This window comes from Leucopleurus acutus (genome assembly GCF_964270905.1).
Source record: "Leucopleurus acutus genome assembly, chromosome: 16".
NCBI classification, from domain to species: Eukaryota; Metazoa; Chordata; class Mammalia; order Artiodactyla; family Delphinidae; genus Leucopleurus; species Leucopleurus acutus.
Genome location: NC_139158.1, coordinates 55,159,497 through 55,176,740, shown reverse-complemented (window position 1 = coordinate 55,176,740; position 17,244 = coordinate 55,159,497). Strand labels below are relative to the sequence as shown.

General features: G+C 43.0%; 1 protein-coding gene across 1 annotated transcript; it reads left to right on the top strand.

Annotated features, from left to right (window-relative positions):
- Positions 1-4,312: 4,312 nt before the first annotated feature.
- CHGB (chromogranin B) lies at positions 4,313-17,058 on the top strand (the record flags this gene model as incomplete). The annotated part of the gene is made up of 5 exons (XM_082857632.1): positions 4,313-4,361; positions 8,861-8,907; positions 9,374-9,467; positions 14,390-16,086; positions 16,975-17,058. The coding sequence occupies 5 exons, from the start codon at positions 4,313-4,315 to the stop codon at positions 17,056-17,058; spliced, it is 1,971 nt and encodes a 656-aa protein (XP_082713758.1).
- Between the last annotated feature and the right edge of the window lie 186 nt (positions 17,059-17,244).

Below are 17,244 nucleotides of genomic sequence, written 5' to 3'. Positions count from 1 at the left end.
GTTGGCTTTCACTGCCCTCTGTTGTGGCACACCTCCAGATGCTGGCTGGCCCTTTCACGAGGGACCTTTGTGGATTCTTTAGAGTCCTCTGTGGGAACCTCTTCACTCCCCCAGTCTCTGACAAGAGTGATGCTCTCTGACCTCTCACAACACCTCTCAGCTACCATTATTAGCACATCTTGGGGATCCCCTTGCTCCTTCAAGCACGGGCTTTTTGGGGTGACTTGAGACCAGTAGCATTCTGTGGAGGCCACTTAGCCCAGGGAAAACTCTGCACATGCAGATGTTCCAGCCACTGTCCTCTCCCCTCAACTTGCCATTGAGGCTGCTCCGGCTGACCTCCTGCCCACTTCCACCTTGCTCACTTCACTCTCAAATTCTTGGGGACACAAATTAAATTGTCTTGTGATCTCCTTCCCACTCTCCTCTATTGGCGTTGGAGCGAGTCTATGGGTTTCTGCAGCTCAGCAAGCATCTGGCAAGGAAATGAGATATCAGTCTCCCTTCCTGCAGACAACTCCAATTTATGTTAGCTTCTTGCGGCCCCCAACTTGGCAGAGATAGAAAGAAGCATCATGAAACAGTACAGGGCTCCCTACAAACTCTCTTCAAAAAAGTTCTTTCTCCAACCAGTCCTTTTATAGTTTTACATTTCTAGGTTTGTATCTGTAGTGTTCCCTTACACAGACCTGTGAGTAATATCCACTGTGCCAGTTTGGCCCCCTGTTAACAAGTCTTGTAGAAATGTGACTGGCTTCTCTCTTTGAAGCATGTGAGTACTTAAAACCCATGTTGCCTAGCTTTGAGGCTTCAGTCAAAAGTCAGACATAATAAGAAAAATTCTATTTAACATCCTGCTTTATGTTTGTGAATGTATGTGTCATCGTTCAACTTTCCCAAAAAGCAGACCTTGAGACAAAGATTTGACTGTAAGTAATTTATCTGGAGATAATTCCAAGAAACAGCAGTGGGGAGTAGAGAAGAAAAGCAGGAAAGAAAAGTCAGCCATAAAGAGCTTGCTGTCAAGAAAATTTCCACTGTGTGTAACTAAGCTCAGTCTCGTTGGGAAATTCTCAGAGCCTATGTAGAGTACATACCTCTGAGGGAGCTGTGAATCTGGGGTGTTTGTACACCTCATGTTTGGGTGAGGGCGGCTCCTGGGGGTCTTGATTCCTCAGCGTTTCCAACTTGCCATTTGCACAGCTCTGTTTGCTCTGGTGACCAGAGAGAGATATCAGGCAAAGAAATGCAGATCTTGGCCATTGGAAATCAAGCCAGTGTGCTCCAAAATGGAAAGAATGAGGGAAATTAAGGAAATGGGCAGAAAACCAGTAGCATCTGCTGCAGTGTGTGTGTGTGTGTGTGTGTGTGTGTTTGTGTGTGTGTGTATGTTGGGAGGAGGAACATATGAGAGACCAGCAAGCAGCCTTCATTCTAGATCCTTACCATGTGATGTGTTGCTAACTATAATAGATTTTTCAAGCACCTAATGGTCTTATCAACCCATCAGACCCAAATCATAGTTATCTCCCCTAGTTCTCAATATCTATTTCTTGCTTTCTCTCCAGTATATAAACAAATAAGTGCACCTGTTCATCTAATTTTCTGCAAAACCCCAAACTGAAGAGGAAGATTCCCTGTTTTGTCACCCTGAATGGTTGTAGCTCTATCTCTTGACCTCTTTTTAATTTGGCTGTGTTGTGCAACATTCAGGATCTTAGTTCCCCAACCAGGGATCAAACCCGTGCCCTCTGCATTGGGAGCGAGGAGTCTTAACCGCTGGACCACCAGGGAAGTCCCATCTCTTGACCTCTTTTTAGAAATGTTAATATATATCTTCTTGCAAGCTATATGGAGTTATATTACCCATAATTTAGTAGGTTAAAAAATAGTTTCTATCTTCTCTTAAGATGAAGATTTGATTTGTGATTTCTTAATTATGTCAACGTGTATTAGGAATCTAACCTGACATAAGAAACCAGGTACTAAATGTATTGTAGGATCAAATTATCTAAGGAAAACTATTTATTGACATGGTCTTTATTAGGAAAAAACCTTAAAGTCACAGAGATAAATGTTTATCTTATTGGCCACAAACACAGAGAATTCTGTAGATGTACATCTGCAGGGCATCAGTTTCCATGGTAATGCCATTTTCCTGGCATGCCATGCTCTCTCACCCTCCTCTGTAGACCTGGAGTCTACCCTACACCTCTCCCATCTTTACTCTCTGAATAGTGAACTCTGCTAGAGCAGGGGGAGGAGTATATTTCCTTTAGCCAAAAATGTTGGGATTAACCCTGTAATCTGCTATAGCCAGTGGAATATGTATCTACTACAGTGCTTGATAAGCATTTATATGTGCAAATGAAATCATAAATTTTGAGAGAAAAATCTAAATTCAGAACTTGTACTGCTAACCTGTGGTTTTGAACTCTATGCCATTTTTTGGTCTGTTTGCTTCCTGATTCCTTCCTCTGTTCTGTATTGCTGGAGAGACTGGCCCTTGCAAACTAAATTTTACAGTCTTCCCTGTCAGTCTTTCCCAGGTATGTTCAGACACTAAGAGGTACTTGCACTGAAAGAAAGGAGAAGTAGGGTTTTTATCTCCCTTTCTCTTCTTGGGAGGAAGGGGATGCGTCTCTAGCAGTGGCTGCTTCTCTTCTGTGGTTCTAGCTCCCTTCCTCCATGGCCCCATGGCCTTTGTAGCTTGTAAAGCTTCCCACTCCTACCAGGTGGTCCATGTTTCTGGGGTCCAGCGAAGATACATCCTTTCTTTACCCTACAACAATCTCTGGGTCTCCTCATTTTCTCCTATTTGCTTTTCAGCTTTTCTAATCCTTGAGTATTATTTCCTGTATTAAATTCCCTCTGGTAGTTTCATTTTCCTGACTGGGTCCTGATGGATTACCTATTTCAGGAGCCATGTGCAAAGCTATGTTTTTTTCTGAACCCTGGTTCCTAAGGGAGATATGCTTTCCTCCTTAATTCCTCTTTGAGAGCATTCCTGAGAAATGTTCTTCCCTATGGCTTCTTCTCTTTTCCTATAGTAATAGTATTCTGTACAACTTGAGATAAAATTATATCCAGAACAACATCAGCAATCAAAAAGCTAGGTCAGCCCACTATTCTAAAGATGTCATGTGTTCCCAAATTGATCCACAGATTAAAAATGTCAGCTGTTACCAAATTGATCTATAGATTTGATGCAATTCCTATCAAAATCCTCAGAGTTTTTCATGAAAATTGAAAACTGATTCTAAAATTTATATGAAAATGCAAAGGGCCAAGAATAACCAATAACATCCTAAAGAAAAACAAGGTGAGAAGACCTTTTCCACCAGATATCAAGATTTATTTAAAAGCTATGGTGATAGAGAAAGTATGGTACCGCTCCAAGGATAAACAAATAGACCACCGAAATGGAATGGACTGATATTCTAGAACAGTCCAGACACATACCTGTACACATATGGACTCCAGGTTTTTTTCAAAGTTAAACTACAGAGCAGGTGGGAAATATGGTCATTTCAGGAAAAAAAAAAAATTCCCAGAACACTTAGGTGGTGATATGGTTTTAAAAAAGGTGACTGTACCCCTATCTCATACCATGTTTATTCTAAAGTCCTGTTTCCTAAGGAAAATATTGATTTCCTCTGTCATTCTGCTTTGAGAGAATTCCTGAGAAATGTTCTTCCCAAAGGCTTCCCCCCGCCTCCCTGTACATGCTGATCTGAAATAATAAAAAGATTATAAAATAATGAGAAAAAAGAAAAGTAAGTCTGAATGTAGGAACTGGCTGTCGACCAACTGATAACAGTGAAAAGACATACACAGCCTCAAACACATGTTTCTAGATATGGAGGTTGGGGGGTGGTGCGGTGCGGGGGAGATGAGAAATAAGCTTGAACAATCTAAGCAGGACCTCGCTCCTCTCCCCCTGACTCATTTTAACTACCTCCCCTCACCCTTCCATCCCTTCTTCTGCCTAACTCCCCACCCCCGCTCAAGACCCAGAGCACCAAGGCGACTGGACTGGCGTAAATTTCTTCCTACTTGCGCCACCGCCCCGGGGCCGCCTCATGACGTCAGGGCTGAGCGAGGGGGCGCCGCCTCCTGGGTGCCCGCCCCTCCCGGCCCTGCGGCCCCGGCTTGCTCTTTAAAAGAGCGGGGCCTGCGCCAACCGCGCCACACCGCGGGGACCAAGATACAAGGCTATTTTCCCCGAGTATCTTCATCTCGCCTTCCGTCCACGTCTGCTCACCGTCAGCCGCCGCCCTCTTCTCCTGCGCAGATTCCGGCGAGCCGGGCCATGCAGCCTGCAGTGCTTCTCGGCCTCCTGGGAGCCACGATGATGGCGGGTGAGTGGGCACTGTGGGGAGTTCAGGACCGCGGACAGCGCCAGCCTCTGCCTCTCCGGCCGCTCTAGGCATCCTGACTGGCGGATACTGGAAGACTGGGAGGGTTGGGTGGATGGTGTCTCCCTCTTGCTTGAGGTTCTTACTTTCTTCTCTTCCCTGGGTATTTCCCTTCAACTCCCCGCCCCAACGTCTGACTTGGAAAAAGCCAGAGAGCTTCCTAGCCCAACCAAAAGAGTCTGTTTTAATCGATAGAAAGAAGACGTGTCCGCGCCTCCAAGGAAACCCCACATTTTGTGCTCACTTCTAAAATGTCACATCCTCTTTAACTGTTTAGAGAGATGCTGTGATAGTCTTATTCTGTATCTGTAATTAATTAATTGATCTGTGTTTGTTTGGCTTTTTAAAGCCAGATGACCACGGAGAGACAGGAATACATGTATTATATTAGTTGGCAACTGTATAATTTATTATTTTATTATTTAAACATGATTAGATAAAAGTAAGTCTCTTATGTATATATGTAGATAAGATATATCTTTTTTCTTAACACATTCATATATGTGTGTTCAGGTATATGTATGCACAGGTTTAGTGTAATATTTTTCTGTATTTTGTATTTCTGCCCTGGGGAGAGGTAATTTCACATTCAAATTAATCCATCTTTAAGTTATAAATGGTAACTGCAAGAGATATTTTGACTTTTGTATTCCAGAAAAATAATGAGTATAAAATAACCACGAAAAATATTTTTAGAGTAGTAAAAAAAAAAAATCGTTTTAGTCAATTTGGGAGGATACAATTTTAAGTAGTAGATATTTGAGTGCCTCTTTATGTGTGGAAAATTGTGGGATTGATCTTTCAAACTACTCTGAATCTCAAAGAAATGATCTTTGGAGATTTGGGGGAAAAATGTGTGTGTGTGTGTGTGTGTGTGTGTGTGTGTGTGTGTGTGTGTGTGTGTGTGTGTGTGTTGAAGTAAAATCCATGAGTCCATTGAGAAGTAAATATGCCACCACCAGATTAAATTGGAGGGGTTCTTTTAGCTGTCTCAATGACCTCATAGAATATTGTTCTTATCTGAGATTGAGGTTCCTAACTAGAGTTGAGGCATCGCCATCCATGAATATGAGGGTTTCATTGACAGCAATTACGGGATCCCAAAGAGAAAATGAAAGCCACTGGTAATTTATTTTATTGCAAACTACATACATGCAGAATTTTCTAAAATTCTTGTCAGTCTTACAAATTGCCTATAAATATTCTCGATTTAATTAAAGGAAACCAAATGAATGTTTAGAGTCCTTCCTGGTCAAAAATATTTTCAGAAAGGAATTGCTTAACAAGATAAATCTGTGCTATACATTGTGCTATAGACCACAAAAACAATGTCTTTTATGAGACTTATTTAACTATAGTGGTAAAATATTTATGTCTCTTATGCAAGATAATATTTTAAGAAGGGTTTATATTTTAACAGCAACTAAAATCAAGATATTATATTCTTTAAAAATTTTTTTTTACTGAGCTATAATTCACACACCATAAAATCCATACTTTTAAAGTGCATAATTCAGTGATTTTTAGTACATTCACAGATTATCACATTTCAGAACATTTTCATTGTGGTAGAAAAGAACTCCATATGCATTAGCAGTCATTCCCCATTCCCACCTCCCCCAAATGCTTGGATATTAGGTATGGTAGCCTTCAAGCAGAGTTTGTTCTTTAGCAAAAACCTGCAGAAACCATCTGGCTCATTTCCTACCATTATGAGCTTCTGAAGGAGATCTACACCTTTCTACAGGAGTTGTTCACTCTAAAAATTAATATGAGTGAAGGAGCTACATGCTATTCATATATACTAGGTAAGATGGTTTCTGCATTCAAAAGCGTTAGCGGGGACTTCCCTGGTGGTGCAGTGGTTAAGAATCCGCCTGCCAATGCAGAGGACACGGGTTCGATCCCTGGTCCAGGAAGATCCCACATGCCGTGGAGCAACCAAGCCCGTGCGCCACAACTACTGAGCCTGCGCTCTAGAGCCCTTGAGCCACAACTACTGAGCCCGTGTGCCAGAACTACTGAAGCCCGTGTGCCTAGAGCCCGTGCTCCGCAACAGGAGAAGCTACCGCAATGAGAAGCCTGCACACCGCAACGAAGAGTAGCCCCCGCTCGCCACAACTAGAGAAAGCCTGCACGCAGCAACAAAGACCCAACGCAGCCCAAAAAACAAAAAAACAAAAAAACTACAGAGTTTGCGTACCATGTTATTTTATAGCTGTATTTTCATTCTGGGATGAAACCTTAGTTTGGTAGTCTGGAATATTAATACTTTGGAAGTTATTCTCAGATTTATCATATGATATTATTTGAAAATTTTTCTGCCATTTGACTACTTCACTTTTATCACAATTATTGGGTTTTCTTTTGTGCACCCTTAATGTTAACTTTTACAAAAATAAGTTAAACTACTTTAGGGGTATCAACATACCTTCGGTTATTACTTTGCTGCCACAGATTCTATTGGAAGAAATACAATGGAACTTAGATGTCTCACTAGATGCATAATATGCTTTCATAAGGAGACCATAGTTCCTTTCCATCAAAAAGATGTCTGAAGAGCCTCAATTAGGAAAGAGAATTGTTCTGTAAAAAAAAACATGAGCTACAAATTGTTCAGAGTCACAGAAGAAAAATATTCCTCTCCCCTCAAATCAAATGACTGTTACTACTTTAGCAATATCAGTAGTTAATAATAGCACCTATTAAACATTTGTGGAAAAAGAAAAGTTATTAGCAAGAAACTGCATTTACCAAAGAAAGTTTAGTAAAGCCAGAATTTTAAAAGGCACTTTCTAGTTTATGACAGAAGTAATTCTCTCAGTTATTTCTTTTCAGTGCATTTTACAGATCTCAGGTGGAAAGAGTAAGTGCCAAAGTGGAAACGTTCTCAAATAACAGCCATTTGGGGGATAAAATAATGGCCCAGCATATTGGACCCTGAGTACCAAAGGTGGCCATCCAGATCCTGTCTGAACTACATTTCAGGAAGATAGTGGGGTCATACCTTGTTAATCACTTCTTAAATATTTTACCAGTGATTTTAACATGCTGCATAACTTTGGGTCTATTGAAACAATTGGAGTAGATCCCAGGCTGTGCTTTGAAAAGGAAAATTCAGTAAGGTGAGCAAATGAAATAGGAGTTTTATTTCTAGATTGAGCCCTATGATTGGGAGGAGGTAAAGAGATTGGAAAGCAAATATTTGGGGAGGAAAGGTCAGGTTGCTGGTAATAAGAAACAGCATTTGAGCAGCTTCCATCTCTGATGTCTGAGAGTTTTGCTCTTGCTCCAAGTAGCTCTTCACTTGTCTCAGAGACCTGGAAGAATCTTCTGCACTGAGCTCTCCAGCCATAATAGCAGTTTCTCTTCTAGGGAGTGTCAGGAGAACTGTAGAGATGGGCCTATATGTAAATGCTTTGAGCTTCTCCAGTGGAAAGGGCTTAGACAAAACAAAGTCAAAGTGAAAGATAAAAGAATCAAAGCAACTTTGAAAAAGGAAAAAAAAAAAAAGCACTGTAAAATTAAAAACACCTGAAGCATTTCCTAAGATGGCAAAGGCACTTCAATCACTGGTTGAAAATAAGCAGAATCTCATGAAATTTAATTTAAATAAATTAAAATTTATCTTTTTGCAATATCCTCATGAACTATTCATTAAACACCTATTTGCATATGATATTATGGATTCAACAATATCCTGGTAAAATTAGATACCTCCCATATTCTTTACATGGCTGCAGACAACATGGGGAAAGGGAAACAACACTGATACAGACACATAAGCGTGCTTGTCCAAGAAAAGGCTTGAGGGTAAAACGAGGTAATTAATTATATAAGATAATCATAACCGCATTTTTGTAAATAAAGTGAGTTTCAGGGAGAATATTTTCTTGGGGACAGGAAAAGGCAAAGGGAATCACAGATCTTTACCCATTTTGAGTAGGCAGAGGGGTTGAGGAGGGCACCCCAGTTTCATTTAAACTAGGTTTGTTTTAAACATTTTATTGACATATAATATATGTACAGAAAACTGCATATAGATCATAAGTATACAGCTTACAGAATTTTTCCCTCCTTAAGCACAGCTGTGTAATCAGCACCCAGATCAAAAACAGAACATTGCCAGTATCCCAGAAGCTCCCCTTGTGTGGATTTGATTTATATTGGATATAAGATAGCATTCATTTTCAAATCATGTTTATGACATTGCTAGGGGAAACAGCTGTGTGTGTGTGCATATGTGTGTGTGTGTGTGTGTGTGTGTGCAACTGGGGCAATTCTTGTCCCTGGGACAGACATCCGCAACTATCTCCACTCTGCTCAGCTCTGACTTTGCCCCTCCCTCCAAGTAACATGCTGGGGGTGGGGTGATTTTGTGAGTTTGGGGACACACAGCTTCCAAAAATCAACTCACTTCCCATTCTTTTTTTCTTTCAAAGCTGTCAGTTCTATGCCAGTGGACCTCAGGAACCACAGTGAAGAAACGGTAAGTTAAAATGGAAGTCTGGAATCTAGACTTATATCTAGACTCTGGATTCTCCCACCCCTTATCTCATCAAACTAAACAAAATAAAAACCAAAAATAGACAAACAACAATGAGGAAATGGGAGCAAGTGATGTCCCTCCTGCCCTGGGCTTTTACCTCCTTCCTGGATGTTTTGGTGCCCCTGAGGATAGCTGTCATCACACTGTTTTCCTTTGAATCTGTTCAGAAATGGGTGTTTATTTCTCTTCTCTGGATAGTCTTGACCCAATGCCTTCTTGCATTGCTCTGTGGGGTGGCCTGGGAGGTTTCATTACAGTCCTATATGTAAGTCTACATTCCTGACCCAAGGGGTCTGCATCGGTACAGGTCACATAGCTAAGCCTCTTTTGACAGCAGCTCTGGCTTAAGTAGTCAGGCATCCCAGTGATACCAGCTTTGCCAGCCTGCTTTCCGGTTTCCCCCTAGGTGACTCGCTGCATCATCGAGGTCCTATCAAATGCCTTGTCGAAGTCCAACACTCCACCCATCACCCCTGAGTGCCGACAAGTCCTGAAGAAGAGTAAGTATCCTCCACTTCAGGAGATCTTTGTCCCTTGAGTAGTTCTTTCTCTTGCTCCCTCTGTTTCGCCTTCCACTTTACCTCCATATGAACCAGGGGCATGATGCAGTGGGAAGACTACAGGCTAGATAAGTATCTGGGAAGATGACATATGGCTTCCAAACCTGCTCTGCCACTTAAACATATGGCTTCCAAACCCTGCTCTGCCACTTCATAGCCGTGTTACCATGGGGAAGACCCCTTGCCTCTCTGGGCTTATTTCCTCAAACTAAAATGAGGGAGTTGAACTGAATGATAGTCTGTGAGCTGTCTATATAGTTCTTAAATTCCTTGGTTTGAGAGTTTGGAATTTTAAAACAGACTTTTATTTGGGTGGAGTGAGGTATGGGGAGTGCTCATTTGTGATTAGACAGGGAGGCGAAGTGTTCTGGAAGCAATGGAAGATGAAAGGATAGAAGGAGACAAAAATTATTCTTCTCTTTACCTTCTACTCTTCTGACAATGAGGAGCTAGAAGCTTGGAAAGGTGACTGGGAAACTTCTGGCCTGTTTACATGACAGATTGGTTAAGCCATTTTAATACATAGCTTGTTAGAATGAGAGGACTACCAAATGGTATCAGGAGTTCCAGGCCTGAGAACTGGAAGGGGTGGGGGTAGACTTAAAGCATCCAAGGAGTCAGAGCAATGCCCTTCTGGGTCTAGACTGGAATGTTCCTCTATACAAACAGCTTATGTTGAAAACAAAATTTAAACAGTGATACAAGCAGTATCCATTGGAAGTTGACATAAAGAGGTAAATTTTACAAAACTATGCATCTCTGGGACTTCCCTGGTGGTCCAGTGGTTAAGACTCTGTGCTCTCAGTGCAGGGGGCATGGGTTCGATCCCTAGTTGGGGAACTAAGATCCCGCATGCTGCACAGCATGGCCAAAACAAAAACAAAAACTATGCATCTCTTTTAGCATGAAGTCAAACTGATTCAAACAAATCCGAAAAGCTCTGTTCTCTTCAACACCTTTCTCTGCTTTTAAATTTTTAGTCAGGCTGAGAACAGTGGATTTTCTTTCTTCTTTTCACCTTCAAAATCTCCTATTGCAAGATAATACTCTCTTCCTGTTGCTGCACATGAGGCCCATGCATAAAATTATAACAAGTATGAGTGACTAGCCAAAAGAGTAACCTGGGGGGACTCAATCCACTATTGGGGGCTTCAGGATAACCATAGCAGGTGTGGGGGCCTGAGACTGTAGGAGACCCATGCACAGTGGAAGGAAGCTTCTCTACCACTCCCAGCCTACATGCCTCTTTCATGAGCTTGTCAGAATGAGTTTATTAGCCATTGCAGGGAATGAGTGAGAGCAGGGTGGGTCTCCAGGCAGGGACTAAATGCTGCTACTTTGGGCAAACCCATCTCGTTATCTCCCTTCCCATTTCTTTGTTTACCAGACGGATGCAGAAGTTTTGGGTCTGTCATACTAGGTCATCAAAGAACCAAGATTGCTTAGGAAGAGTTGTTGATTGTAGGGCTTTGCTAACTGCCAAGATCAGATTCTTAGCTCTCAGGTAGGATTCTAGCCTCTGCTCATCACTGATTGTGCCCTGGGGTCTTTTGAGTCTCTTGAGAGAGCCCCAGGAAAACTGGTAAAAATCAAATGACCCATGTCTATCAGGACCTTGGAGACATCATACCCAGAGAGCCATTAAATACTGAGATCAGGGAGATTTGAGCTCCTCCGGGGTTGCAGACTCAAACACCAGCCAGGGCCAGGAAAATACGTAAGAGAAAGGAATAAAACAGGACAGGAAGTGACTTACGAACTGGAGGATACAGGCCACTTCTAAGGAGGAGTAGATTTTTCTCAGCTTCAAACCTATTGTGAGAGAAATATAGATTCTGTTACCAGATCTTGGGATTTTTCAAAAGAATTTAAAATTTGGATATCTAAGCAATATCTCCTAGTATTTAAGTATTGCCTCTGAATTCAAATTTACTAAAAATGTTATTTAGGCCAAATAGAATTCACCTTTGGGCTACCAGTTCATAACTTCTGTCGACTAAAAAAAAAAAAAAAGAAGCACAACCTAAAATTTGAGATTTATATTTTATTCCATGGACATACTAAGGACTTAAGCCCAGGAGACAACCTCTCAGATACAGTCTGAGGGACTGTTTTGAAGAGGTAAGGGAGGAGGCAGGATATATAGGTGTTCTTGCAATAAAAACCAGATAGTCAGAACATTAAAATATTACAGTTAATTAAAGAAAACCAGACATCTTAAGTTAACAAATTTAGCACTTTTCTATGTATGGGAAGATGCAAGAGTCTGGGCTTACTGAAGTCATTCCTTTCATATGCACCTTAATTATCTTGTTTTTTCCATCCTGAATCCCCTCTGGGTACACAGTTAGGTGTGGCTGCAGTGCCTAGATGGCCAGGACACCCTTTGTTTACTGATTTGGCAGGCGACATTCTTTGTCCACACTTCTGTCCTATTCTGGTTTTCTCTCTCCTGCTGAAATGTCTTATGCTGATCACAGGACTGGTGGAGCTTTCTGCCAACAAGTTGGATGAATTCCTTCATGTAGCCTCCCTCCCATCCCCAGCCCATCTCTGTCTCCACTCCCACTCTCTCCAGCACATCTCAGTTAGCACACGCTTACTGAGCAAACAAACATTTGGGGAGCAGGGAAGAATCATTGTTTCATGGCTTGAAGAGATCTTAGGGAATTCATAGTCCAATTTCTTAACAGGTATAACAATTTCTTTGATCAGGTCATCTCTGCAACATGATAGTTAGGGATGGAAGGTGCATTTTCTCCTTTTTACTTGAAGTAAGAGTGAGCTTCACACCTTGGTTTTACAGATTGACAAGACTGTATGCTGCTAATCACAGCCTTCCTCAGATCTCACCTGAGGGGACTTAAAGCTAAATTTAGGAGGAAGTGCTAAGCCTCAGGTAAGCTGCTACAAGCAGCACACATTTAACCTGGAAAAAATAAAAATGCTTCTCTTCTTGACCAGCAGGCAGTAGGAAAAGGGCCACACAGCCTCTGCCTCGGGAAGCTGAGATTCTGTCCAGATGACATCAGTATCTGCTCAAAGCCTCCCTGCTTACCTGTGCATACCTGGTCAGCCCTGCCTCAGTGCTGCACACACCACCACTGGCTCTTAAAAGGCACAGGCACTGGTGAGGGGCCAGCCCTCAGGTGTCTGGGTGTGGAAGGTCAGGGACCTTTCAGTTGCCTCATAAAACATGAAAATATTATCATGCCAGGCTGGGCTTTTAAGCAGAGAGGAATAGACTGTCTGCTATTTCTTGGACATTTTTACAAAACAGACCAATTTTTTCTATTTTGCAAATATCAGTTCAAAATGACTCATCAAGAACCATTCAACAGAAATATCATGTGAACCACAAATATAATTTCAAATTTTTCAGTAGTCACATTAAAAGAGTAGACAGGTGAAATTAATTTTAATAATACATTTAACTTTGTCCAATTTATTTTATTCAATATATAATTTGTACATACAATATGTTTATAATACATATTATATTGTACATCCAAAATATTATCATTCCAACTTATAATCAATATGAAAATTTGAGGTATTTTACATTCTTGTTTTTCATCTGAAGTCTGAAATCTGGTGGTTTCTTACATTTACAACATGTCTCAGTCTGGACCAGCCACATTTCAAGTCCTCAGTAGCCACAAAGGTTTGGTGGCCCCCACCATGGATGGCGCAGACGTCAGCCTAGAGCTGTGAGCAGCCTTGGCTTCAGGTGTTCTATATGAACTCAGTGACATCGGTTGAAATCCAAGCCCTCCCAGCTAACAACTCAGACAGTGTTAACTGCATATCTTCTTTCACAGGATGCCCTTGAGTTAAGGAGGATTTAGTGAAGATGCTGTCAACATTTGGAAAAGATGAGAAAAAACAGCATTCAATTAAAATGTCGGTTATACTGTCTACTGTTGATTTGTGCAATACAAAGATAACTCAGTTTACTGAAGTTCATTCTCAACCTTTGAGAACATGTGGGGTGGATGGGACCTGAGTGAGGGAAGGACATGGTCCTTTCCACTGCTGTGCAGTTTTCTCAGGGAAGAAACAAACACCCTGCTTATCACCAATTACTAAGTTTTATTGTCACTTACTGCTAAGTTGCATCTACACAGTTGATTGGATAATAAAAGTCTGGTAAACTAATTAAACACATTTTTAATCCTTTGTTGAATCTGATATTTCCCATTTTGGGCATTTAACTTCATTTAGCTGGATTCTAGTGGGAACCATTTACACAATGCTAACTTTTAAACCCCTACTTAGAGCAAACATGGAAATAATGGTCCTGAATTACACCTCTCTGAGCCTCAGTGTCTCTGTCCACAAAAAGAGGAGGTTGAAATACACAAATTCTAAGGTATCTTCTGGTTCTAAATTCTAGTATTTTATAAACCTATATTTGGATTTCAATTTGGTCATTGAAAGATGCTTGTTGGGTGTTATTAAAAAATAAATATGCAGAGAATTTATTATCAGATTTAAACACAGCTAAGGAGTTTTCATACCATTTCTTTCTTTCTTTTTTTAAATATTTATTTATTTATTTGGCTGTGCTGGATCTTAGTTGCAGCGCACGGGATCTTGGTTGCAGCAGGCAGGATCTAGTTCCCTGACCAGGGATCGAACCCTGGCCCCCTGCACTGGGAGTGTGGAGTCTTAACCGCTGGACCACCAGGGAAGTCCCCATACCATTTCTTTTAAAAGTAATCTGAGTATATTCTTTATTAACTTAAAAAATTACCCAAGGACTTTCAGGATCTTTAGGATTTGTAGTGATCACTGAGGCTGTGCTTAGTGAACCACAAACAATTCTGAAGTATACGTACTCTTTTTTATTTTCATTATAGGTGGAAAACAGCTCAAAGATGAAGAGAAAAGTGAAAATGAAAACACAAGGTTTGAAGTGAGATTGTTAAGAGACCCAGCTGACGCCTCAGAAGCCCCCAGGACCTCCAGTAGGGAGGACGTAGGGGAGGAGGACGCCCAAGGCCAGACAGTGGCAGACACAGAGGGCGGTGGGCACAGCCGAGAGCGGGCAGGCGAGCCCCAAGGCAGCCAAGTGGCCAAAGAAGCAAAGGCACGCCATTCTGAGAAGAGCAAGGGACACGACAGGGAGGAAGAAGAGTCGGAGAAATATCAGAAAAGGGAGCGTGTGGAAGATGGCAGTGAGGAGAGACACCCTGGGGGGCCAGGAGAGGCACAAACTGCTCTTCCCAGCCACAGAAACCAGACTCCAGCTAAGAAAGAGGAGTTAGTGTCCAGATACGATACGCAGTCTGCAGGGGGCCTGGAGAAGTCGCACAGCCGGGAGAGGAGCAGCCAGGAGAGTGGAGAGGAGACCGGAAGCCAGGAGAATGGGCCCCGAGAACCGCAAAGCCACCCCGAGCGCCAGGAAGGACCTGAGGAGAGCGACGAGGATGTCAGCCCCGAGGCGGACAAGCGACGCTCGAGGCCAAGACACCACCATGGGAGGAGCAGGCCCGACAGGTCCTCTCAGGAAGGGAGTCCTCCCGCTGAGGGAAGGTGGTACTCCCGGGAGGAGCCACACGTGGGCACAGGTGGCTCAGGGGAAAAGAGAGCCCGCCATCCAACCCTCTCCAGGGCTTCGGAGGAAGAAGCCGAATACGGGGAGGAAGTGAGGAGTCACCTGGCTGCCCGGGCTCCCGGGGACCTGGAGGGGACACGATATGGGGGCAAAGGAAGTGAAGAGCACCGGGCTCCCAGGCCTCGCAGTGAGGAGAGCCCAGAGCAGGAGGACAGGAGAAAAGGCCTCAGCCTAGAGCTGAATAGCATGGCGCACGGCTATGACGAGGAGAGCGAGGAAGAGAGAGGCCAGGAGGGGGGACCCCGCCACAGAGCCCGGGTAGGGGAGCCGGGAGCCTACTCCACTCTACACCAAACAGAAGAGAAACGGTTCTTGGGTGAAGCGCACCACCGTGTTCAGGAAAGCCAGACGGACAAGGCGAGGCGGCATCCACCAGGCGAGGTGCGAAATTACCTCGACTATGATGAGGAAAGGGGTGAGGAAGGGGCCCGAGGGAAGTGGCCGCAGCTGGGGGACCCACAAGACGCTGAAGAGAACAGGGAAGAAGCGAGGCTTCGAGGCAAACAGTATGCTCCCCCTCACATCACCGAAAAGGAGAGATTAGCGGAGCTTGTCAGTCCATACTACGACCCTCCCCAGTGGAAGAGCAGCCGGTTTGAGAGAAAAGACCACCTGGATGACAATTCTCTTGAGGGTGAAGAGGAGAACGGGCTGACCTTGAATGAGAAGAATTTCTTCCCAGAATACAACTATGACTGGTGGGAGAAAAAGCCCTTTGAGGAGGATGTAAACTGGGGGTATGAGAAGAGAAACCTGGCCCCCAAACTGGATCTGAAAAGGCAGTATGACAGAGTGGCCGAACTGGACCGGCTCCTTCACTACAGGAAGAAGTCAGCTGAGTTCCCGGACTTCTATGGCTCGGAGGAGCAGATGCACCGTCGCCACGCAGCAGAAAGTGAAGAGGAGAGAGCTGGCCAAGGAGTTCTGACAGAGGAAGAGGTATGCTGTGGGGCTTTTGCTTAAAACTAACTTCAGGTGGTTAATTTTAATATGTTATATACAAGACTATCTGATACTAGGGGGAGATATGGATGGGGATTAGTCACCATGGGACTGTACGCCTAATAACAGAGCGGAGACAGCCTCTGGGTTTGATTTCCACCTGGCATCTAGCCATTGTCCACAGCCCTGTCCACTTCCTCCCACTGCAGTGCTGCAGTGCTTCTCAACCTCGGCTGCATGTTGTAATCCCCTGGAGAGCTTGAAAAATTACTGACATCTGGGACCCACACCCAGAGCTTCTGTTTGGTACTGGATGCTGCCTGGGCATCAGGATGTTTTAAAGCTCCCAGGTGGTTTCAATGTTCAGCGAAGGTTGAAAACCACTGGTCTAGTGTCTTCTCCTTGGTCATTTGACTTTTCATCACTATTTTCCAGGGTAGGAAAGAACAGGTGATACAGAAGTTAGTTGCTTAGTTCTATCTCTGTCATCTCTTGGCCTATAACAGTCAGACATCTACGTGTAGGAGAAGGAACATTACCAGAGCTTTACCTTCCTTAACAATGTTTTTTTCCCCCAATATTGATTATGTAGGTTGGTGCTTCTCAGGCTTGAATGTGCCTCAGAATCATGTGGGATTTCTAGCCTTAGAGTTTCTGATTCAGTAGGTAGGCCCCAGGTGGGGCCCAAGAACCTGTATTTCTGACGAGTTCCCTGGTGATACTGATGCTGCTGGTCAAGGAACCACACTTTGAAAACCACTGATGTCGGCTATCTCCTATAGCCTCTAACATATCAAAAATTCCCCTTTCTGTTCAGTCTCCCTAGAACTGCAAAGAACTAAATTGATCTGGGACCTCATGCCTCTACTTTTCTGTATTTTCTAGGAAAAAGAACTTGAAAACTTGGCTGCGATGGATTTGGAACTACAGAAAATAGCTGAGAAATTCAGTGGTAACCGAAGGGGCTGATGGTTGTTGGAGCAAAGGGCAGATTTTAAAAGCAGCCTTCACATGATCTGTTTTCCACCACCTCACTGAAAGACCCCATTTATTTACCCAAAGGCAGAAAGTAGAATTTACTGTTCATCAAATGTTTGACATGATTGGAAATGTCCTTAATTTTTGCCAGAATGTTATTGAATAGCATGACTTGTA